At 44.9% G+C, this 25,140-nt stretch overlaps 1 protein-coding gene across 6 annotated transcripts in view; it reads right to left on the reverse strand.

Moving 5' to 3' along the window:
- Window positions 1–398: 398 nt before the first annotated feature.
- Window positions 399–25,140, reverse strand: part of SWT1 (SWT1 RNA endoribonuclease homolog) — an 88,971-nt gene continuing 64,229 nt past the window's right edge. For 4 of the 6 annotated variants that reach the window (XM_075936759.2, XM_075936756.2, XM_075936760.2 and 1 more), the window contains 3 exons: window positions 17,011–17,077; window positions 14,857–14,921; window positions 399–1,712 (listed from right to left, as the gene is read on the reverse strand). In XM_075936759.2, the coding sequence (XP_075792874.2) occupies window positions 1,607–1,712; window positions 14,857–14,921; window positions 17,011–17,077 (238 nt within the window). In that variant the 3' untranslated portion in view covers window positions 399–1,606. Of the gene's footprint in view, window positions 1,713–13,064; window positions 13,112–14,856; window positions 14,922–17,010; window positions 17,078–25,140 lie in introns of those variants that run through there. The other 2 variants (XM_075936758.2, XM_075936761.2) reach the window with 2 other exon arrangements.

Below are 25,140 nucleotides of genomic sequence, written 5' to 3' on the forward strand. Positions count from 1 at the left end.
AAGTATACCTGCTAGTAATAAATAAGAGCCCTGTGCAGATACAAAAATTGTAACCATCTCCATATGAAAAAAAAGGAGCTACGGACAAATTTTCAGAGTTCTAGATACACATTTTATATCTGCAGCCACTGGAAAAAAGGAGGTGTGGCTATAAAGCATATATCCATAGATTTGCAGGAATTAAAAAATAAAAATACATTAGAAAAATTGGCTGGAGCCAGGAAGGTATTTTTTAAAACATTTCTGGGAACCAGAACCTGTATAGTGGCAGCTTTTGCAATGTATTGATGAATTCAATAGTATGTGATACAAGAACTTGCCACACTTTATCAAGCTGTAAAAAATACAGCTCTTTTCTATGAAGTGATTGGACGTGCAGCTATATAAAGTGAAGATAAGGCTGTTCAAAATAGCAGTTTATTAAACTTCAATTAATATACTCAAAGATCTTACAAAGTCAAATATATAAAATTAAAGATACAGTTTTACAGTAATCACTAATCTTTTGTAAAAGCAAAGAGGTAGTGTTACAGGCCAGAAGTACTGTAAATAGTGGGACAGAAATTGACTATAATTACATTCCAAGAGTGAAGTGTGCAATTTGAACAGCGAGGGAAGTCATTTGAAGGTGTCCTGCTGTAGAAAAGTTTATTTGTGCAGCTTTAGATTTTAAGATTTGTAGGTAAACCCACCCAAATTTCTACTGTAAAGGACAGGACTAATAGAATTAGTAATCACTTGAATAAAACCAGATAATTTAGAGAGGAAGCAATTTTTAGGCAGTTTACTTCTGTTAGTACCTGTTTTAACTCATACAGGTAACACTTAAGCAAAGAAGGTGCAAGTGAGAGTTTATGGACAAAGTCTCAGTACCACAGAAAGGTACATATAGGATAAGATTAACTTGATCATTGAACTGGTGAAGGGCAGGAGAACTTCTAAATTATCTAAATTGGTAATAAACCCATTTCTCCCCACACTTTTCAAGTCAGCTTTTAGGCAGATTATTTTTTTATCACCATAGGTGGGAGAGAAAAGCTCAGCAGTAACTGGCTTTTTGTAAGTTAAAGGATACATAGTCTAGTTACTATGTGTAATTAAGTCCAAACCAGCCACTGTATATGCAAGTAATTTTGTATCATAAACCTGTTTTGACTTTCACATCAGACTTTTTTCTTGCCTTCTGTTTGTTGTGATAGAAGGGAGAGGTTTACAGAGTAACCTTCTGAACTAAATCCTAGAAGCATCTTGAAGTTCTAGAAATATGAAAATATACAGATTGTGGCTATTGAATTTTTGCATTTTAAAATAGTGGTCCAAATAGATGTATGTTAAATATATCCCAAGTGCAACATCAATTGAGTTAAACTCTGGAAGATGAACTTTATCACAAATGCTAGCAATTAATACTCCTTAGATTCCTTTTGCTAGCTGCATGAAAATAATTTCATTCAGGTAGTAAATTCAAGTATAAATTAAAAAACGACACTGAGGAAAAACTGACCTAGATTTTGATTGTTCTCCTAACAAAGTTTCCCATTTTATTTTTAAACAAAGATTTAAAGAAGGGGAAGAACATATTAAAATCCTGAAGTTGACTGTAGCATCATAGCCAGCCCCTGTTTTTGGTTTCCTTATGGACAGATGCATTGCATTGTGTAATAGTATATTCCAGCTGTGCCAGTTGGCAACATCCAACTGTTAACTTCTCTCTAGGGGGAAAGAAAAGTATATTATTAAGCCAGCCTGTCAGTCAATAAGTGTATATTTTGAGAACAAAAGCTGCATATTTTTATTTCGATTTTTTTTAACTGTTAGAAGTACCATGCTATTTTCAGAGCGACTACATAATCAATCTTTCTGAACAGTGTGAGTGGAGGACACCTGTCAAGTGCCATCCTTTATCTACATACCAATGTCTTAAGTAATAATATTGATGAGTTTCAAAATTAGCTAAATATTCCCAGTTGCATGCTGCAAGAACAAAAATCAATATTAGCATATTTATGGAATTGACTATCTAGGTACAAGTTATTTACATGAAATCCAGTTGCCAAATGTATGCAATTAAAACTACAGTTTTAAAAACTCTTCCACTGAAGTTTTTGAATGAAAACAATGTATAATTTCCACATGTCCACTTTTCCTTTACTTGGGAGTTTGTCTTCCAATATTTTCTAAGATAGCTCACATACTTAAGCACCAGAGGGCCATGTTAGTCTGGATCTGCAAAAGCGACGAGTCCTATAGCATCTTATAGACTAACAGATGTATTGGAGCATAAGCTTTCGTGGGCAAAGACCCAAAGCAGGTCTTTGCCCATGAAAGCTTATGCTCCAATACATCTGTTAGTCTATAAGGTGCTACAGGACTCCTTGTCGCTTCTACTTAAGCACCTAATTTTAGAATGGGGCTGTCATCAGGCAATCGCTGACTGCAGTGAAACTGCTTGTACGCATGAGGTTAGGTGCAATACCTTGCTGAATTAGATCCTACTTGCTGTTTTCCTACAATGAATATGTTCATATTACCTCATCTCAGGTAACTGGAAAGTTTATAAAAGTTGATCACTGTATGACCCTGCTGCAGTGCAATTTAGCTGCCTATCCACTAGAGCTACTGGGACTAGAAGTCACCCTGGTGCACTGATACTACAGACAATTCTGGAACCTTATTTTTGCCTTCTCCCTCACATTATAAAATGAGGAAATATTGATTCTTACTACTCACATCAGTTCTTTAAACTTGCTGGGAATCTGTTAGTACAAGCATTAAACAAGTTGTTTAGATACAGTTCCATATTGCTCAGATTACACTGTTTTTGAACAAGAATCCTGAGGATTCATTGTTCTAGTATTAACCAATAATTGCTCAAAATTTATTTTCACTTTCATTACTTTGTCCAGCTTAGCTAGATGAGAGAACAGTATTCTAGCATCTTAGCACAGTACACAAACAATACATAAAGTGAGGTAGATTGTCAACTGGTGTCAACTGTTAAATTTCCATTGATTTCAAATGAGTGGAGTCAATTTACACCAGGTGAGGACACACACACTGGCCTTTCAAATGTAGGCTATGTTTACAGTGGGAAGGTTTGGCACCAAAAGTGCTGTTGACATGCAAGAGTCGCCAAAAGTGAAAATCGGTCAAACCAGACTTTCTGCTTCCCACATGTCAACATTTCGAGAGAGTAAAGCAATGTAGGTGAGCATCGCACAGTGCAGTTTTGTGGGAAGACAGAGCTGATCCCTGCACTTCTTGGGATTCCCTGATAGTTCTGTAAGGTCTCTGTTTTAAGGCATGTCAAAGGAGCACACGGGATGTAAGCGACTAGTCGACTATCAGATATGCAAAAGATTATCGGATAGTCAACACACTAGTCAACTAGTTGCTCCCCCCCTCCCCTTGCTGCCTCTATCAGAAAAAGGCAGCAAAGAGGGGAGAGAAAACGGGGTGCTGGGGAAGCCGGCTTAACAGCTGGTTCCCTCCAGCTCCATGGGAGGGGGCAGGGTGTAGCGGTGGCATTCCACCTGTGAAATGTACAGGAGCCCCAGCAAGGGCTCTTGTGCATTTCAAAGACTGAAACACCTCCCCTGCTGACCCCAGGCTAGTGCTTCTGCTTTGAAATGTACAAGAGTCCCCAGCAGAGTTTCCCAGTGGGGGCCCCATGTTCCATACAGTGTTTCAGTTTTTGAAATGCACAAAACCCCCTGCTGGGGCTCTTGCTATATTTCAAAGCAGCGGGGCCCTTATCAACTAATTGAATAGTCGATGGAAATTCCATCAACCATTCGATTAATCTAATTTTAACATTTCTAAGCAGCACAGTAGTCTCTCCAGCCCTCCCCTTGCAGCAGCAGAATAGCAGCATTCCAATTATTTGGGGTTTTTTGTTTATTCCCCAAACGGAGAAGCTCACTTAGCTATCAGATACTTCCCAGAGCTTTGAAAGGGGAAGGGCACATGCCTACAGGGCAGTAGCGATCACAAAATACTGAACACAGCCATCAGGGCAGACATTGTCAGATCCTGGCAAAAACCAGTTTTATTACGACAAATAGCAGAGACACTGGCTTTTTGTTGACAAAAGGAGGGTAGGTCTACATTACAGTATTATTTCGAAATACCTTATTTCAAAATAGTTATTTTGAAATAGCTTATTTCAAAATAACGCTTCTACACACAAAATGCATTTCGAAATAGCATTTTGCTATTTTGAAATAGCGCGTCCAAACTGAGAGGACTCTGAATCGCATTGAAGGCTGGCCAGAACCAGTTCCGGTAGGGCACCAGGTCAGGACTTACTGTGTGGGGCTGCTGCCTGAGGCTATCTGAGGTCTGTGCTTAAAGGGACTCCCCCAGACAGCCAGTTCTCAGGTTTCCCTGCTTGCTTGTCTACCTTGATGAGGGACAGCAAAGCATTTTGTCTCTGCGTGCTCTGGTTGCTCTCACTTGGGACACCACAGCACTCTGCGACATGGAGCCAGAGCTGCCCCATGGCACTCTGGTGCTTTTCGTGGATGTGTTGCTGTGAGCCTGGGTGCACTTTCTGCAGGCTACCTTCTGGGACGTCCATCAGGGGGCTGTCAGGATCCAGGAGGTCCTGCAGGAGAGCTTCCACCCTGAGGAGCACTAAGAGCCTCCCTGGTCTGCCCCACTGGGGGCTTGTGCCTCATTCTTCCCTCACATCCTTCCACTTACCCCTGCCTACTTCCCCCCCCTTCCTGATGTCAAATAAAATACATGTATTTTCATTAACACAAACTCTTCATTTAACAAAACGGGGGAGGGAATGAAAAACTGATGAGACTCGGAAAAGGAGGCGGGAGAGGGGAGAAGAGAGGGGGAAATCTGGGAGGAGGGAGCTGGAAGGGGGAAGCAAGGGGAAGATCGGGGAGGGGAAGTTCAGGGCTCAGGGTCTTGCCGGACCAACTTGACTGTCATGCAAACCTGCTCCTGGGTTCGCATGTGGCCTTTGGTGGCCAGGCTGGCAGCTATCCTGCCATAGATGGCCACGTTCCTCCGTCTAGTGCGGAGATCATGGACGTTGGGGGCATCTCCCCCAAACCTGAATAAGGTCCATGATCTCCATCCTGGATCAGGAAGGCGCCTGCCTTCTCCGGGCCCTGACAGGTTCCTGGAAGCTGGCAGACTGCTCCTGGGGAGCAGTGGAGGGCTGAAATATTGGAAATGACTATATATCTGCTCAACTAGCCAAAGCCAGTGCTGCCTTTGGAAGACTGGCCAAACACTTATTGAATGACCAGGATGTTAAACTGTTACCTTCGTATGATGTTGATCAGGCAGTTGTCCTTAATATCTTGTTGTGTGGCTTGATATCATTGACCATGTATCAATGCCATGTTTTGAAACTCTATCAGTTCCATTTATGGTGCCTCAGGATGATTGCCCATGTGAATTGGGACAAAATTCCTAACATGGAAGGTCCTTAAGCTGTGTGATGTGCATGGAAGAGGGATGCTTATGAACAGGGCTCGCCAAGTGCCGGTGAGCCCCACTCGCCAGCCCGTGCAGTTCTGTGAGCTGCGCATGCGCAGATCACGTGGCGCCAGCTGTGCCGGCTTGTAATCTACTCGCCATGGGCGAGTAGATTACATGATTTGTCGAGCCCTGCTTATGAACAAACGTTCCTGAATCGGTCATGTTATGAGGATGGATGATGCACAGGCACTAAAAGATGGTCCACAGCCAGCTTGTTCACGGAAAGCACTCTTGGTGGTCAGTATAAGTGTTAAAATGATATCTTAAAAGGCCATCATGATCATGTGGCATATCTCCCAGTGACCTGGGATTCATAGCTCAGGACAGACTGGTCTGGTTGCAAACCATTGCACAGGCTCTCAAATACTTTGAGAGTCAATGTATCCAGATGCTACAAGAAAATCATAGGATCCGAAAAGAGTGCACAACACCACAGATAGTGGATTTCATGTGAAATCTGTAATTGGATTTGCCAACTGAGGATTGGCTTCATCGCTCACCAATGGCGTCATAGAAAATGAGATCCATTGACTGATGGCTCAGTCGATACATGCATTGTAAGAAATGCCAGCCCCATTGTAACGATCAAGGTTAGGCTGCTCGAGTTAACATTCTCACTCTAGACAGAGCCAATTAGTTTGGACAGGACCAAAGACTCATGGAAAAAGAACTGAATTTTAATATAATTTTTCTCCTTTCTTGGTATTTACACCAAGTTGTCAATTAGCCATAGAACCCCCACAAAAATACCTCCTCTCAACTCTGAAAACTAACAAGATACTTCTAAATTAAACATGCAATACAATACCGTTCCATTCTCCAAATGCAGCTACCCTCACAACTACAGACCAACAAATACCCCCTATACCATGCTCAGTTGCAATCCAAGAATGTTATTGTCCACAAGTACATATCCCATAACTGAAAAAGGGCAAGAAAAGCTGGAATTCCCTGGAAGGGCAGGAAAAGCTGGAATTCCCTGGCGAGCTACATTTCAGGAGCCCTTCTACTGAAACAGCTTCTCTTTGGGTATATCTACACTACAGCGCTAATTTGAACTAACTTAGGTCGAATTAGTTAATTCGAACTAAGCTAACTCGAATTAGCGTAGCAAGACTTAAAAACTAGTTCAAATTAGCGTTTTGCTAATTCGAACTAGCATGTCCACACAGAGTGGACCCTGAACAGAGGTTAAGGACGGCCGGAAGCAGTGCCGGCAGGGCAACAGATGAAGACTTAGAGCGTGGAGCTGCTGTCTCAGGCTAGCCGAGGGCTGTGCTTAAAGGGACCCGACCCCCACCCCGGACAGACAGTTCTCAGGGTTCCCCGCTTGCAAAGCAGTCCTGGCTTGGAGTGCCCTGAGTGCCCACACTTGGCACATCACAGCACTCGGCCATCAGCCCGGCTGCACTTGCCGCAGGCTGCCATCCGGGGGGAAGGGGCTGCAGGAGAGCTTCCACCCCGAGAAGCCCGCAGAGCCAGCCCAGTCCTCCCCATCGGGGGCACGTACCCCATTCCTCCCTCACCTCCTTCCATTTACCCTTCCCTAGCCCCCCTTCCTGATGTACAAAATAAAGAAAACGTGTGGTCAAAAATAGAATCTTTCTTTATTGAACAAAACTGGGGGACACTGGGAAAAAGGTGGGAAAAGGGAAGAGAGATGCTGGGAGAGGGGAGGGCAACTAAAGTGATCAGGGGTTTGGAACAGGTCCCATATGAAGAGAGGCTAAAGAGTCTGGGACTTTTCAGCTTGGAGAAGAGGAGACGGAGGGGGGATATGATAGAAGTCTATAAAAGCAAGGGTGGTGTGGAGAGGGTGCATAAAGAAAAGTTCTCCATTAGTTCCCATAATAGAAGGACTAGAGGACACCAAATGAAATGAATGGGTAGCAGGCTTCAAACTAGTAACAGAAAGTTGTTCTTCACAAAGCAAAGAGTCAACCTGTGGAACTCCTTGCTGCAGGAGGCTGTGAAGGCTAGAACTAGAACAGAGTTGAAAGAGAAGTTAGATCAAGTCATAGAGGTTGGGTCCATGGAGTGGTATTAGCCAGGGGGTAGAAATGGTGTCCCTGCCCAAAGTTTGTGGAAGGCTGGAGATGGATGGCACGAGACAAATGGCTTGGTCACTGTCTTTGGTCCAGCCCCTCCAGGGTACCTAGGGTTGGCTGCTGTCGGCAGACAGGCTACTGGACTAGACAGACCTTTGGTCTGACCCAGTATGGCCATTCTAAGCTCAGGGCTCAGGGTTGGGGGTCTCAGTGGACCACCCTGATTTTCATGCAAACCTGCTCCTGGGTGGCCAGGCTGGCAGCTCTCCTGCCCTAGACGGCCACTTTCCTGTGCCTAGTGCGGAGTTCAAGGACAAGGTCCACGATGTCTGCACTAGAACAGGCAGGTGCCTGCCTCTTGCGGTCCTGGCCAGGCTCCCGAGAGCTGCCAGCCTGGTCCCGGGAAGAGGCGGAGGGCTGGGGGGCATCGGGTGGCTGGCTCATGGTGTGCCAGGTGCAGGGTCTGCTGGCTGGGTGCTGGCAGGCTTGCACCTGGCACGGGCACCGTAGCCAGCCCGTGCCCCTTTAAGGGCTCCGGGGCTGGGAGGGGGGCATACGAGTTTCCCTGGTGGTGCCCAGAGAGGCCGCCAGGGAAAGCTGGGGAGGGCTAGCCTCCCACTAGTTCGAATTAAGGGGCTACACAGCCCTTAATTCGAACTAGTAAGTTCGAACTAGGCTTAGTCCTTGTGCAATGAGGTTTACCTAGATCGAACTAAGTGCTCTGCTAGTTCGAATTAAATTCGAACTAGCGGAACGCTAGTGTAGTGCCTATGAAAGTTAATTCGAACTAACGTCTGTTAGTTCGAATTAACTTTGTAGTGTAGACATACCCATGGTGATTAACTTCGCTGGGTGCTCCAGTGGGGAGGGCAGTGAAGTGGCACAATAAGCTTGCTCCAAAGGACCCCCCCCCCCACACACACACCAGTGGTGTGGCAAGCGGAAGGAGTTGTCCACGGGCGCCACGCTAGGGGGGCACTGGGCTGGGGTGGGAGCGCACAATCCCCACGCGGCAAGCCTGGCGCTGGTAGACCACTTGCTCCCTGCAGACAAGCTGCAGAGACAGGACCCAGCGGCAGGAGCAGGCACTTCAAAGGAAGGGTTACCATACGTCTGGTGCCCAGCTCTGGGGGAGGGGAGATGGAATAGAGCGGGGTCATTGGGGGTGCCTGGCTCTGGGGGAGGGGAAGGGCATTGGGTACAGCAGGGGGTTTGGGTGCCTGGCCCTGGGGGTCCTTTTTTTTTTAAGGGGTACTTCATAAAAAAAGGTTGAGAAACACTGGTTTAGAAGGCCATTCCTTACTGGATCTGAGATAGAGAATTGTAACCAAAATCTAAGCCAACAAGCAAACTTCCAAATGTCATCAGGAGATTGGTGGTAGTGGGACAGAGGGATCATGAATGGGATATAAAGGCAGGGAATGGAAGCAGCCAGTCATCCTGTGCAGTCATCAGCTATCAGCTGGATAAGCGGAAGTTACTCACCTTCATGCAGTAATGATGGTTCTTCGAGATGTGTCCCCGTGGGTCCTCCACTCGTGGTGTTGGGCTTGTCCCGGCACTGTGGAACGGAGATTTGCAAAGCCGTGCTCCACCGGACCGTATATGTGCAACCAGCGGCTCGCGCTGTTCATCTGTCAAGTATATTGATATGCACTAACATCTCTGTTTTGGACAATCGGCCTTGAACTGTTAGTTCGTCCATGTGGGCACCCCATCGGGATGCATCGGTAGGTTTTTTTTTGATGGTTGGGGATGATGAAAGGGAACAACCCCCAGAAGATTTTGTGGTTTGGTCCACCAGTGAAGAGACCTTTGACTTGTGGTGGTAACACTACCGATTTGTGGATACAGTGTTTCGTTGGAACGTAAACAGAGACCAGCCAATGTTGGAGATAGCGAAAATGTAGCTTTGCATGTCTAGCAACAACGGTGGCAGCTGCCATGTGGCCCATCAGTAAGCAGGTGCATACCAGAATTGTTGGAGAATGCGTCATGGTGTCTACTAGATCTTGAATTGTCTAGAAACATTCCTCCAGTAAGTATGCACGAGCTGCATTCACGTTGAGTTGCACTCCTATGAAGATCAGGTTTTGGGTCGGCTCCAGTGATGATTTTTGTAGATTTATTACAAGCCGGAGGGCGTTTGTGTGCCACATGTATTGCACAGTAAGCATCCTGTAAGTCAAGGACTGTGAACCAATCTCCTCTGTTCAGTGATGGTATAATTGTGGCTAGGGTCACCATTTTGAAACATTGTTTTTGGAGGTATCGGTTTAGTTTCCATAGGTCCAAGATGGGTCTCCATCCCCCATTCTTCTTGGGGGTGAGGAAATTTCGATAATAAAACCCTTTTCTCTGGAATTCCCTAGGTTCTCTTTCTATAGCTCCGATGGCGAGCAAGCGATGGACCTCTTGCTTCAACAGGTTCTCGTGAGAAGGGTCCCTGAAAGGGGACGGGATGGGTGGGATGGTTGGGGGAATAGAAATAAAGGGGATGGTGAGACCAGAAGCTATGATTTCTAACACCCACTTGTCCGAGGTGACCCTGGCCCAATGGTGGTAATATGGCCTTAGACGATGGTGAAAAAGGCATGAGGTAGGAGCTTTGTTCACATCCTCGACTAACAGTCAAATTTGCTGTTTTGCAGAAGGCTGGTTAGAGGAATGGGTGGGCTGTTGTCGTTTCCACTTAGGACGCTGCAGGAATCGATGTTCCAGAGTGCGAGGTTGTTGTCTGTGGAAGAAGAAATCAGACCTTCGTTAGTAAGTATAATAGCGCTTTTGCCTGTAGAGGAGGTGTATACATCCCTAGTGTGCAAAGCGTAGTTCGGGAATCCTTCCCTGAGTGCAGGACCTCATCTGTCTTGCTAGCGAAAAGTTTCTGCTTGTTGAAAGGTAAGTCCTTAACTTTATTCTGGAGTTCTTTTGGGATTGCTGCTGCTAAGAGCCATGAGGATCTTCTCATTGCGACCCCTGTAGCGGTGGCTCGTGCAGCAGTGTCCACCACATACAGAGCGATCTGCAGTGAGGCTCTACATGAAGCATATCCCTCTTGTACTATGGATTTGAGCAGTGGTCTTTTTGAGTCAGGAAGATGTTGTAAGAGGTCTGCCAATTTCGAATAATTGTAGAAGTTGTGGTTGGAGAGGAGAGTGGAATAGTTCGCGATACACAGTAGTAATGTATCTGAGGAGTAGACTTTCCTCCCAAAGATATCTAACTTTTTATTATCTTTTTCTTGGGGGGTATTTCTGTATTGCAGTACTCTTGATTTATGTTGCACTGCGTCGACCATCACCGAGTTAGGTTGGGAGTGATTAAACAAAAAATCTAATCTCTTACAAGGGACAAAATACTTTCTATCCACCCTCTTACTCTTTGGAGGAACGGATGCTGGAGTTTGCCATATTTACCCCGCGACCTCCATGATCGCCTCGTCGATGGGAAAGCGTGATCTTACCTTGGTGTTGTGGGTGTAGGTTCTTCAACAGGCGGTGTTGTTTAGTTTGAATGTCTCCTAACTGCACCACCTGACTATCTGCGAACCACCTGAAGAGGTCCTGGAATTGTTTCAGGTCATCTGGTGGAGAAACATCACCCGGAATCACCGCTTCATCTGGTGAAGATGATGAGTGATCTGTTGGCGATGTGTCCTGCTGAGGGTCCTCTGGATCAGACAACTGTCCCTCTTCAGGCTCTGACTGTTCCATCTGGATCACTGGACTCTTTGGAGGAGGAGGCAGTGAATGTCGGTGCTGTGGTTCTGGAGGTAAGGATCGAGAGTTGGATGACAGACAGCAACATGTGTGTCTCCTGTAGGAACTGGATGTATGATCATGACAAGGAGGGTCATAATACTTCTTATGGTAACAACCATAATATCTTTCTGAGTGTGTCGGGGATGAGTGTCGAGAAGATAAGACATTGCTATGCCTTATATAGTAGTAACGCCTTGGTGACTGAACAGGCGATCATGAATGATGTAGTGAACACCGTGGCGATGGGGAGTGTGATATAGATAGTCTCCTCTCCCTGTGTCTTGTTTCCCTATAGCAAGAATAATGACCAGGAGACGATGGGCTACCTTGTAGCACCCAATTGTGCCCATGGTGTAGCTGCATTGGTAGGGAGGGGGATGACCCCGGGGAGAAAGTTGGGGAAGGAGAAACAAGCCCTGGGTGTGAGGTAGTCTTCTCAAGGGCTTTCTCTGTTGCCGCTATAATATTATCCTCACCGGTACCGGAGAGTGCGGTGCCGAGTGCTTTTGTAGTGGTGCTGGCAAGGTTGTGCTCTGCACCGTGGGTGGTGCCGCCGGTGCTATAGGCAGTGAAGCTGTTTCTACTGCTGGTGCCGACATGCTCGGTGCCGCTGATGCGGCTGCCTCCTTTGTTGTTTTCCCCCGTGCCGAAGGCACTGGTGCCAATAGCATTCTTGGTGCTGCGGATGGCGGTTTTTTCCCATTAGTTCCTGGCATTCACTGAGATCCTAGGGCGGGTGTCCCTGATTCGCTCGGTCTGTCTTTTGAGCCTCCTCTGGTGTTAAGAGCCACTGGGAGGGATCAAGTTGGGGTTGCCCTTGACTTTTTTGAAGCAGAAGTCTCTGGGGAAGCCGCTCTGCATTTGTGTGTGTGCTGCGCAGAAGGGGCAGGCACGTCCGTAGGTTGCAATGCTTTATCAAACATAAGCATTTTTAACTGTATTTCTCAGTCTTTACAAGTTCTGGAGGTCATTTTGCAACAAAGCTGGCATCTTTGTGGTATGTGCGCTTCCCTTAGGCACCTGATACATGCCCGTGCCCGTCTGATGCTGGCCTGGCTTCACAGCAGAACGTACAATTTTTAAAGCCTGGGGAACCAGGCATTGTGTCAGAGATCTTTTGTCTCTTCTTTTCTGGCTTTTTTTTTTTAAAGTGATTAACGAAGACGAATGAGTACTAGTTCACCCCTTAACTATATATGTATATGCGTTAAATATTTCCTTTCTTTTTTTTTTTTTTTAAAACAAGAACTATGAACAAAAACAAACTAAGAATAACTACTAACTTGCAATGATATCAACTATTTACAGAGTACACTGAGGAGAAACACTAAGGAGAAGATGGAGCTCTGTCCGTGACCAAGGGCGGTTGGAAGGAACTGAGCGGGGCCGGACCGCGTGCAACAAATGAAAGGCTCAATCGGCGAGAGCCGCTGCTCACGCATGCACAGTCTGGTGGAGCACGGCTATGCAAATCTCCAATCCGCAGTGCCAGGACAAGCCCAATACGATGAGTGGAGCACCCCCTGGGACCACTCGAAGAAGAACTAATGGATCTGAGTCTCAGAGGGATAGCCGGATTAGTCTGTAACTAAAAAAAACTTAAATAACAATGGTACTGTACACCTTAGGCTATGTCTACACAGCAACATTTTGAAATAACAATCTACATAGCCAGCAGTTATTTCAACCAAAACTTGAAACAAGCTATTTCAAAATAAGCTATGCAATTGACGTAGCTCAATTTGCGTACCTTATTTCGAGTTAAGCCATGCTCTGTAGATGCGCCACCCTAAGAGACTAACAAAAATATATAAATAGTATCATGAGTTTTTATGGGCACAACCCACTTCTTCAGATGACAAATATGAAGCAAGGCTCTGGATTGCTCTGATGGATGTGAGCAATCCTGCTGGCTTTTTCAGCTATAAGACAACCATTCTTGTAACTCAGCATAACCTGTTTTCTATTTAAGCTTTGGTTACTAGAAAAAAAATTGTGGTACACTTTAGGGTAGGCATATGTCACATGCACACTTAGCAGAATGGGGTCCTAATCCCTGATTATTGCCTCTAGGTGCTCCTACAGTACTGACATCACAACATATATGAGAGGCCACAAAAGGAAAAGAGGGAATCCCTCTCTTCTCTGCCAAAATGGTTAAACATGCTCAGGAACAAAATTTCAAAACAAGCATTTTAAAAGGTCTCTGCAAACAGCACTTAGAGAAAGACTAGAAATTAAGTCATTTGAGGCACATCTCCATTTGGTTTAACATCAAGAATATTCTAACAATCAAATCTCTGTAAGTTGTAAATAGAAATTATTTCCACCTGTGATAGTTATGTCACAAACAGACTCATGGTGTATTTCCTCAATTCAGCAAAGCATTTATTCATGAACTTAAGTTCCACTGACATCAATTTATAACACAGTCCTTTTGCTGAATCAAGGTCTAAGTTCATAAATGACTATCAGAGTAGAATTCTCAACGTGGCTGTTTTATCAACTATTCTCCCCAAAATAATGTGCACATTATCTTAGGTGTGTGCACAAACACCAAGCATGGTAAACTCCTTGTTCTCACTTACGTTGCAAGGGTATTAAGCTTTTTTGGCCCTATCTATGCCCACAGGGCAAAGTCTGAAACTAGCACGTGTAGGGAAAGAGCTGTGTTTGATGCCTATGCCAAATGCAAGTACAGGCAGTCCCCGGGTTACGTACAAGATAGGGACTGAAGGTTTGTTCTTAAGTTGAATCTGTATGTAAGTCGGAACTGGTGTCCAGATTCAGCCACTGCTGAAACTGATCAGTTTCAACAGCTGCTGAATCTGGACGCCAGTTCTGACTTACATACAGATTCAACTTAAGAACCCCAGGCATTCCCAAGTCAGCTGCTGCTGAAACTGATCAGCGGCTGATTCCAGGAAGCCCGGGGCAGGGGCTTCCTGTAGTCAGCCGCTGGTCAGTTTCAGCAGCGGCTGACTTGGGGACGCCTGGGGCAGAGCAGCTGGGGTGCTGCTGGGTTGGTCCAGTAGCGCCGCCGATCCTCGGCGCTACTGGACCAACCCAGCAGCACCCAAGCTGCTCTGCCCCAGGAGTCCTGATTCAGCCGCTGATGAAACTGACCAGCAGTGGCTGAATCAGGACGCCTGGGGCAGAGCAGCTGGGGTGCTGCCGGGTTGGTCCAGTAGTGCCCAGAGCGGCGCTACGGGACCAACTGACAGCGCCCCAGCTGCTGTACCACAGGCGTCCGGAGCAAAGCCCCGGAGTACGGGGGCAGCGGGACAGCCCAGACGCGCCGTGGCTGTCCTGCTGCCCTCGGGCTCCGCGGCTTTGCTCTGCTTTGCTCAGCGTCTCCCTTAAACAGTTAAGTTGGAAGCAAATAACACGTCAGCTCCCTCAATAAATCCTAACTACTATTTTATATAGTAAGGGAATAGTGGAGATTTTTTTAAGATAAAATAACCAAGTACCATAAAGAAAAAGTATAGTACTACAACTATTTCAAGAAATCCTGTAAATTTAATCAATAACTGACTTACCTATATGCTTTCTGTGAAACACACTCATAGAGTTCCTCAGCAGTAAATTTTATGCTGGTATTTATCTAAAATGAAAGAGAGCACTCGTTGGGATCACATACTAATTAATTAAAATCATGTTGCTGTCATAACATACATTGGACCTAACATTCACGCACTTAACTGGAAAGATCTCAAGTTTAGGTAAGGGGGAAAAATTGAAGTCAAGCTATACAGCATGGATTAGGAACTCCCTATTCAGAGTGATTCTTTTGTTCTATTTAGAGGTAACAGTGTAAAGATCATCTTGGTTTTATTTTATAGTATAGCAGCTTCCAGAAAACTCTAGTACAGAAAGAATCATCCCATAATTCCATAACAAAAGATTAATGGAATTCTGATCTCTGAAATCCATAAAAAATATACTAAGCATATACAGTGGACACAAAAATAATGCATACATACAATAAAATGCCTATATTCCACATACAGAATACATAATTATTTGAATGCCCATGCTGTTATAGAGCCATTATTCCTTTATTTCAAGTTAAAATGCCTGATACATTAACAGCACAATACTTTATAGGTTGAATAGGACAGGAGAGACATGAGTGCTTTGTAACAGGATTATTAAGGATGTTGAAATGTCTCCTAGACGCAGATTTTTTTTAAAATAAAATAAAAACCAATATAAACACAGTTCTGAAATTCAGGTTTATGCAGATATTCCAAACACTGGTATGCCACATATATGTTTTTCTCCGAGTTCTTACAGACAGGGCAGCAGCCTTAAGAGCTTACAAATGTGCCTATAACATCACCCTGGAGAGCTAGCAGTAAAACTGCTAACATACACTGATTCCTCTTTAGTTGCCAATTGGGTACTGTTATGACAAGTTTAGTCTTTAAAAATAAATAATTTTAGCTTGAATGTTGACTCTGTTAGAATGGACACCACAAGCAACAGTAAAATAATCAGGGATTCCAATGCTAGAATTGAATAGGGTTGCCAGACACTTAAAAAAAAATACTGAACATGGCGGGAAAAAAAATTGGTGGAGAAAAAAAACAACGGGACCAAAGTTGTTGAGCAACTGTTGTTGTTTTTTAACCAGGCCGCAAATACCAGACTGTCTGGGCCAATACCGGACGCCTGGCAACCCTAGAATTGAATATCATGCATAGAGTTAAGTTTTTCAAAGTAACTAAGCAATTTCATTACAAATCTTATATAAATGACTATTCTATGTGAAAAAATATTTCTACGTTTTGATCTTTCCATATGTGATGTATCCAACTTCAAAATAAGGAGCTAAAAGTTATCTAAAACAATCTAGAAGTTAGGAACCTAGCCAAAAAGAGTCTAGGAAGGACTGGATCAAAGAAAATAGATAACTATCATTCCAGTGATGGGGAAAATGAGCACACGTGTTGAGCCTCAAAGTCACACAGTCCATCTATCGAAGAGTCAGGAATAGAGCTCCCAACTTTGCATCTCCGCGTTAGTCATATCCTTTGCTATTTATAAAGGCATGTTTCGCTGGATTGTCATTTTGTTTCTAAAATATTTTAATCCTTGCATACAATATATATGTAGAGCTATACACTAAGATGACACAGTTTGATTTCTTAGTGTGTTGGGTTAATACTGTTTTTAGAAGTACTGTTTTGTATGTGAACTAGTGCCATCACTCATGGAAATGGCTAACACCACGGGCACTCACAGTCAACACATTTTTACTGAAGACCTATAAATACAACTGGTGATCTCAGATTACCTTAATTTTTCTACCTTTAAAGCCTCAAGGCCCACATGACTACACAACAGGTTTAGTATCATTTTTGTAAATTATTAGACTGGTGACCATTAACTTCCTAGTAATGAGTTCATAATAAGTAAGTGTCCTAAACTTCAAGGCTTCAGCTTGAACAGAGTACCTGAATGACTGGAGTTCCATTAGAAAGTCTGATTATCCTTGGTAGAAACAAGTACATATTTATTTCCCTTTGGACATTAATGACCAATAATAGCCAAAAATAGCCAAATTTCAGAATTCTAGCTCTATTGGAACATGGATGTACCAGTTAGGGTCCTCAGTACATTTACCTGGAGTATGAAATGTGTCTTTATTATACATTTCTATTAAAGATTTTCAAAAAGAAATTTCATACCTCATTACTCATTAGGAAGTTATAGAGCGTCCAGATGTCTTGAAAACTACTGTTTGGAGCCAAAACTCTTAAAAAAAAAAAAAAAAAAAAGTTTAAATGATGTTTTCTAGAAAAGCAAAAATACCCCAGAACAATATTCCTCTCCTTTAGTAAAAGATAGAAAAGCTTCACTGTTTAAAAATTCTAATTAGTTCCTGAATCAAACAAAAATGAACAGTCACCATAATTTCTGACTGCTGATATTTTCCCCCCAATTAAGAGAAATAAATGGGCTTATTCTCTTAGAGGGACAGTTCTATAGAAGGTTTTTCCCAATTAATTCTAATACAGTTTTCACATAAGCCACTTCACTACATAGATGGGGGAGGGAACAGCATATATCTAAAAGCCTTTTGTTTCTCATTAGCAAAGCCTCTCTTGTATCAAGGGAAGGAAACAGAAAATTGGCACAGAGTGCAAAACTTTCCCACACTTTCCCACAATACAGAAAAATGAAGGACAAGGTACAGTTTGAATTTTTCCTGCATACTTCCCATTTATGGAGACAGAATTGGATGTTTTAGTTTAGAGGGTGGGTTTTTTGTAGGGAGTTGAGAGGGGAAATGGGACTGCTGAATAGACTGATGTGCGCCAAGATACTTTTATTCATCCACAGAACACATACAGTAGTGTCTACTGCATAGTTTCCCCACAGTGCTTAGAAATTGTATTTTACACTACAAACAGAGATACCACCTGTAGGAGCAAGATGATAGTTAGGCTCGGACCTCCTGCAGAGATTCCAAACAATGGTACTTTATCAGTTCTGAGGACTTATCTACACTACACAATTAGATCATTGTAAGGCAGCTTATGTTGACCGTACTATGTTAGTGTCTACACCACAGCCTTCCTTCCATCGATGTAAAAGCCTTACTACATCAAAATAATTCCACCTTCACGAGAAGTATAAGGCTTAAGTCGGTGTAGTTAGGTTGACATAGTTATGTATGGACACTGCATTACTTACATTGTCTGTTGGCAATCTTGTCAATTTCACAATAGGAGCTCAGCTGCCCCTCACTCTCTTCGAGAATACTTTCCCCTACTGGCTGGGAGCCAAGGTGAGAAGCCCTGATAGTACCATCCCCGCCCCCGCCAGCAGGCTGTGTCAGTTTATGATTGGCATATGAAAATGATGGGATGGATGGAAAGGATTGACAAGAGCAAGGAAGGCAGGGAGAGGGCAGCTAGAGGTGAAGAGACTAATCAGCTAAACAGAGAAGAAAGAATATCCATACAGTAGCTCAAACGGGAAAAAGCAGCAGTTGTGGATCGTGCTTGAAATGTGGACTAGTTCCTGGCTCTAATTGGGTGGAACTATAAAGCTGACTGCATCCAAGAGTGCTATTCATCCACCCTCAGCCCATGTGGTTCAGGGAGGGAATCAAGGGGACTTTGTTACATCTGTTCTCTTGGGTTTAAGATAAAGGGTTTAATTTGTGGGACATTGACATTCTTTATGGAAATAACGGGCTATGTAATTTGGAGGACCTCCATCTCCATAGGAGAACCTATTTTCTAGTTGACAATAGGGCTGGTTAGATCATTTAGGGGGACATTAAACTAACAGGGTGGGTGAAAAACAGAAACACACAAGCAGGCATTTGGCACAAAATCAAGGCACCAAGAACAAAATCAAGGCACCCACGGATGCAAAGAGAAAGTCTTTAGTTGTTTACACATGAACACCAGGAGCCTAGGTAATAAGAGGAACTGAAATTGGTCATTTATGAGCTTAAATTTTGCCAAGTTGGTATTACTGAAAATTGGTAGGAAGACTGACATGATTGGAATGTTAAAAATCAGTGGTTATAAGCTATTTAAGATGGATTGAGTGTGCAGGGAGGAGAGGAAGTAGCACTCTTTTCTCTGAGTCACTGACCACTCAGAAGCAAGTGACCTTGGATGCTTATGGATCAACATCTTAACAAATAAAGCACAAAATGGGGTCACTAATTACTGTCTGCTACAGACAACAACAAAAATCCCCCCCCCCCCCCCCGAGAACTGGCTAACAGGATGACCATCTCCTTAAGTACAGGGGAAAATGCACTATCATAGGCAACTGCAGTCTGAATGACATTCTGGAGGTTTTATGCTTCCGGTATTAAACCAACATTCAGAATTCCTAAAAAGTATTAGATTACAATTTCCTAACTCCAGTCAAGTTGGGGACTATTCTATACTAAACTCATATTGACAGATAAACAGGAATTGATTTCAGAATTAATATTAGTGGTTTCATAGGGGCTAACGAGTATGACTTGATTACATTTGTTATGTGCAAACAGAAAAAAATCCAATCCAGTAATAAATCAAATAAATTAAATATACACACACAGAGTTTTAAAATGGTCACTTTCACAAAGCTGAAAATAATTATGAGCTAACTGAACCAGGAGAAAGAATTTGAACAGGAAATTATGAATAACTGGGAACTATAAAAAAACATTTTATAAATGCCCCAAAAAGCCATGATCTCACATTCGAGAGAGAAGGCTATACTGGTGAGACGTGAAAGTAGCCATATTTTAAAAAATGGAGGAAATGTTTACATTGAGATTTTAGGGCAACTGTTGGAAAGTATCCAGTTAAAACAGGCATTAATTTGAGGACATTCTAGGGCCTGTGTTAAGCAGCAAGTCAGACTAGATGATCACAACGTCCCTTCTGCCCTTGATCTAGAAATATTAATATATGAAGCAGTCTGAATAAACTGCTCACAATAGTACAGTATTTTCAAGTTACAAAACACTGGCTATACTCACTGAAGAAACATTATATGAACTCAAAGTTGAGAAAGAAGTTATGCTAGAGATATGTTCAAAACAGTTTCTCCCACATGAATTCTTCAGAAGTCAGTCTTCCTTCTAAATGTGTCTATTATTTTTTCCAACTATTTTTTTTTTAAGTCTTGGAACAGAATTCTTTCAAAAAATGTAAATGTGTTTCTAGGCTAAAGTGGTCATTTTAAAGAATGGCAATTAAAAGATCCTATTCAACTATCTGGTTTTTGTTATGCCACATTTCTTCCCTGAGCTACAACCACTATTGTTTAAAAAAAAAAAAAGGTGGGGGGCGTTACCTGTTCCTGTAACTGGTGTTCTTTGAGATATGTTGCTCTTTCCATGTTAGTTGTATGCATTCACCATGTGCACCAGTGCTGGAAGTGTTCCCTTAGCAGTACTCATATGGGAGTGCTCCGAGTGATCCCTGGAGTGGCACCTCCATGGTGCAGCATAAAAGGGCACTGTGCACTCCCCATATCCTCAGTTCCTCCTTGCCAGAAACTCTGACAGTAAGGAAGGAGGGCAGGCTGTGGAATAGTCACAAGCAACTCTTCTTACAGAACACTAGTTAAGGAAGAAGTAATTGTCTTTTCTTCAAGTGCTTACTCTTGTCCTTTCCACAGTAGGTGACTCCAAGCAGTACCCTTGGAGGTGGGTAGGAGTTCATGACTGTGTTGACTGAAGCACAGCTCTGCCAAACCCAGGGTCATCCCTAGCCTGCTGAGTGATTGCATAGCGACATGTGAACATATGCACTAAGGACTAGGTCACTGCTCTGCTGATGTCCTGGATGGCCACATGCACCAGGAAAGCTGCCAAGAATGCCTGAGCTCTGGAGAGGATTCGGACAATCTGAGGCGGAAGTACATGGCAGGTAGTATGTGCATATATACACAGTGATCCACTTAGAGATCTGTTGCAATGACACCAGCAGACCTCTCATGCAGTCTGCAGTGGCAAGAGTAGCGCTGACTTGTTGGTATGCTCTAAAGAGAAGGCCAGAACTCTCTGCATGCCCAGGGTATGCAGATGTCTCTGCTCCACTGTCCTGTGAGACTTGAGGCATATGAAAGAACACCACAATCTTTACCAGGAAGGCCAGGTGAGGCCTTCTGGCCCTTGCGAGTCAGACATCAGTGCCTTGAGCTCCAAGATTATCACCACAAGGGATGCCAGCTTCAAGAACAGGTGGGACAGGGAGCAGGAACCAAGTGGTTCAAAAGGCGGAGCAGGGAGTCTGGAGAGAACCAGGTTAAGAGCCCATTGCAGGACTGGGTCCCTTACCTGGTGCTACAGCCACTACAGAACCTTCAGGAACCAGGAAGTCATAGTGGGAACACACCGTCTGCCTCTGCACCAGCTCCTGGAAAGTGGAGATGACAGCAAGATGCACCTTGATGGAGGAATGCACGAGACCCTGATTCCAGAGGTGCAGCAGGTACTCCAGGTCTCTTGTAGTAGTGAATGCAATGGAGAGCTGGCATGCTCCAATGCCCACTGGAGAACTTGTCCACTTGGCCAGGTGAATTGACCTCATGGACTCTTTCTGGATCCCAAGGAGACCTGCTGAACTGCTTCTGAGCAGGAGTATTCTTCATTCTGGAGAGATGCAAGGATCCAAGATTGGGATGGAGGAGCCGGCCATTGCCTTGGGAGAGCAGGTCCAATGGTCTGGGAAAGGGCCGGGGGGAGGGGAATAGCTCCAGGCTGAGCAGCATGTTATACTAGTGCTGGTGCAGGCACGTGAGCCTTTTCCTTCTGATTTTCACCAGGGTCCGGCTGATGAGCTGCACTGACAGAAACGCATACAGGAGACCCTCAGACCATGTCAGAGTAAGGCATCTGAGAGAAAGGCCCCACCGGGCCTGCACTGGGAACAGAATTAGAGGCACTTCCTGTTCTATGTTGTACAAACAGTGCTACCCGGGGAAATCCCCACCTTCAGAATTGCATGGGCCACTGCTAGATGGAGTAATGACTTGTGGTGAGAAATCCATGCTGAGGTAATGCCCTAACAGATCCTGGACACTAGGAAGGTGACAGATCTGCAGATGAATGTTGTTGGTGATGCAGAAATCCCAGAGCTGCAGGGCCACTCAGCAGAGGGCTGAGGAGTCAGTTCCTCCCAGTTGATGTAAAACATTGAGGCTGTATTTTGTCCATGAGGATTCTCACTATATTGCCAGTCAGGTGAGGCAGGAACACCATACCAACCAATCAGACAGCTCGGAACTCTTCGATGTTTATATGCAACAATGCCTCTTTTGGGGTCTTCATCCCGAGTCTGAACACTGCCGATGGGAGATCCCAAACCCAGATCCAACATCCACTACTAACTTGATCGAGGAAGTGGGGTTGTTGAATGGAAACCCCTGCATGAAATTCTCACTCGAGGTCCACCACTGTAGAGAGGTAAGAACGTAAGGGAGGATGGTGATGAGTCTGATCTTCTCTACGTTGTCTCTGGACTGGGAGCATACCGATACCAGGCATTGCTGGAGGGGTCACATGGGAAACCTTGTACAGCATATAATGTGTGCGCATGTGGCCATGTGCCCCAAAAGGTGCAGGCAGACTTCCGAGCCTTTTCGAGCCTAATCGCAGAATCTCTCTACTGTCGGGAATGCCGAAGGCCAGACCAAGGCCAGCACCACTCTGATGAACTCATTCTTTGTACAGGAATGAACCTCTTGGTGTTCACCAGAAGACTGAGGGACTTGCAGCTGCCCAAAGTGTACTCCGAGGCTTCCTCTACTATGGCAGGCTGTGATGCTGGTGCTGATGGCCCTTCTGATACCCCTGCCATGGACCTGGTGGGCGTAGGTGGCTGCAAGAAACCCCATAGAAGCCAGGGTCACCAGGCCAGAGGCCATTGGACCTGAGGCTGAGTGGGCCTAAGGTGCCAAAAATATAGATGGTGTCACTTATGCCCATGGTTGGCCCAGTGTCAGCTGCTCTGAGCCTGATTCCGAAGGCGACTGGTCGGCTTTTGGGACCAAGAGCTGATTGGGCAATGACTCCACATCGAGCAACGCTGATTACTTTGCCTTGAAATGGAATGGTCCAATCAGGAGGACCCTCTAGCACAGGCAGCCAGTAACCAGAACTGGGAGGCAGACTGATGATGGAGACCTGGCTATCTATCCCTTCCTTGGCACTGTGACCTGGACTAGGAACTGGAGTATCTCCAAAGTACCGACAACCGCTCCATTCAGGAGGACTGCCATGTAGACTGACAGTCACAGGAACAGGATGGTTGGGTCTGGTCTCCAGAATGACTTTGCAACTGGCAGGGCAGCCAGGCTGAAAGGAAGGGTTAGTACCACTCTCCTTGCTGATAGTCGTGTGCTTCCACAGGTCTTTGCTGTGGTATGCACAACAAATGCTCGGGCCCATGTTACTGGGAACCCTGATCCACAGATTGTCATTGGCTCTTGCAAGCCTGTGCTAGTTCCACAGAGACAAGTGGTGGCAGGCTAGAGGACAGAGGAAGGTGAGGGGAAGGGCCAGGGGAAGGGCAACTGGGCACACACTGCTGGCTGTAAGTATGAGTGCTCTGCTAATCAGCTGTGCAGCTGAATAGAAATGTTGGGCAGGCTGAATCCAGCATGGGGGCTATATTTAGTCCACTCTTGTTATGCATAGATTGATCAAGGCACTGGATTTAAAAACACTGCAAAAAGGGCATCACGGGATTTTTTTTAAATAAAAAACCAACCACAAGTGACCAGGGCCTCCAGTTTTAAATTTAATGAAATATTGAAACACAACAGCATACTGTACTGAACTATTACTGTGCTGAAGTACAGATTATGCCCTTTCCTTCACTATCTCAATTTGCTTTGGAGACTTTTCATCCAATCAGTGTTCTGGCTGGACCCTGCTTGGTTTGATAGAATTTTCACTTAAATCATTTTAAGACTCAAGATTTAACAAATAAAGCAGTACACAAAACAAGTAAATGCAGTAAAGTACCATGTACAACACACACTATTTAAAAATGCATAGTTTAAAAAACATTTCATAAGGAAACTTTATGTGCCTGTTTATTTAAATTAAGATGGTTAAATGCAGCATTTTTCTTTTGCACAATAAAGTTTCACAGCCCATAAAATTCACTCAATATTTACACAACAAGGAATATTTAAAAAAATCTTTATATGCACTGAAGGACAAAAGCCATTTGGCTGGCTCCATGTGGGCTGGCAACTGGTTTTGTAAGTCTCTATGTAGGAGTGAGATGTGCTTGGCACAATCCGGTTAAGACCTCACCAGTAACTTGGTTTTCCAAGTCTCCCTCAACACTCACACCCATCCAGTTGCCAATTAAGTGCAAAGGCACGTAAGGCAACTAGTACATAGGGCACAATAAGGTAACAGGTTATAAAAACAGGAAAAAAAATCTGATAAGAGTAGTTCCTTGCCTTCATGTACAACGGAATCACACCTGGGCTAAAACAAACAAAGGCTGAGCAAAGAAGTAGGCTAACAAGGCACAAAGAGCAGGTTAACACTCAGTACAGGCAGTCCCCAGGTTACGTACAAGATAGGGACTGTAGGTTTGTTCTTAAGTTGAATCTGTATGTAAGTCGGAACTGGCATCAGCCGCTGCTGAAACTGATCGGTTTCAACAGCCGCTGAATCTGGACACGAGTTCCACTTACATACAGATTCAAGGTAAGAACACCAGGCGTCCCCAAGTCAGCTGCTGCTGAAACTGATCAGCAGCTGATTCCAGGAAGCCCAGGGCAGAGCAACTCTGCCTCCGGCTTCCTGTAGTCAGCCGCTGGTCAGTTTCAGCAGCGGATGACTTTGGGACGCCTGGGGCAGAGCAGCTCGGGTGCTGCTGGCTTGGTCCAGTAGCGCGGCCGCTCCTCGGAGCTACTGGACCAACCCAGCAGCACCCCAGCTGCTCTGCCCCAGGCATCCTGATTCAGCCACTGCTGAAACTGATCAGCAGCTGAATCAGGACGCCTGGGGCAGAGCAGCTGGGGTGCTGCCGGGTTGGTCCAGTAGCGCCAAGGAGCGGTGCTGCGGGACCAACCGGCAGTGCCCCACCTGCTCTACCACAGGCCCCCGGCTTTGCTCCACGTCTCCCTGGTCTGCTGGGGGGGCACTAGCTGCGTCCCCTTCCCCCCCCCCCCAGCAGACCAGGGAGACGCTGAGCAAAGCCACGGAGGACCCGGGCGGACCCGCGGCTTCCAGATCAGCTGAAAGCGCTGCGGGTCCGGCCCGGGTCCTCCGCCGCTCTGCTCAGCGTCTCCCTGGTCTGCAGACCAGGGAGACGCTGAACAAAGCG

This window comes from Pelodiscus sinensis, chromosome 9 (assembly GCF_052426305.1).
Source record: "Pelodiscus sinensis isolate ZL-2025 chromosome 9, ASM5242630v1, whole genome shotgun sequence".
Classification (NCBI taxonomy): domain Eukaryota; kingdom Metazoa; phylum Chordata; order Testudines; family Trionychidae; genus Pelodiscus; species Pelodiscus sinensis.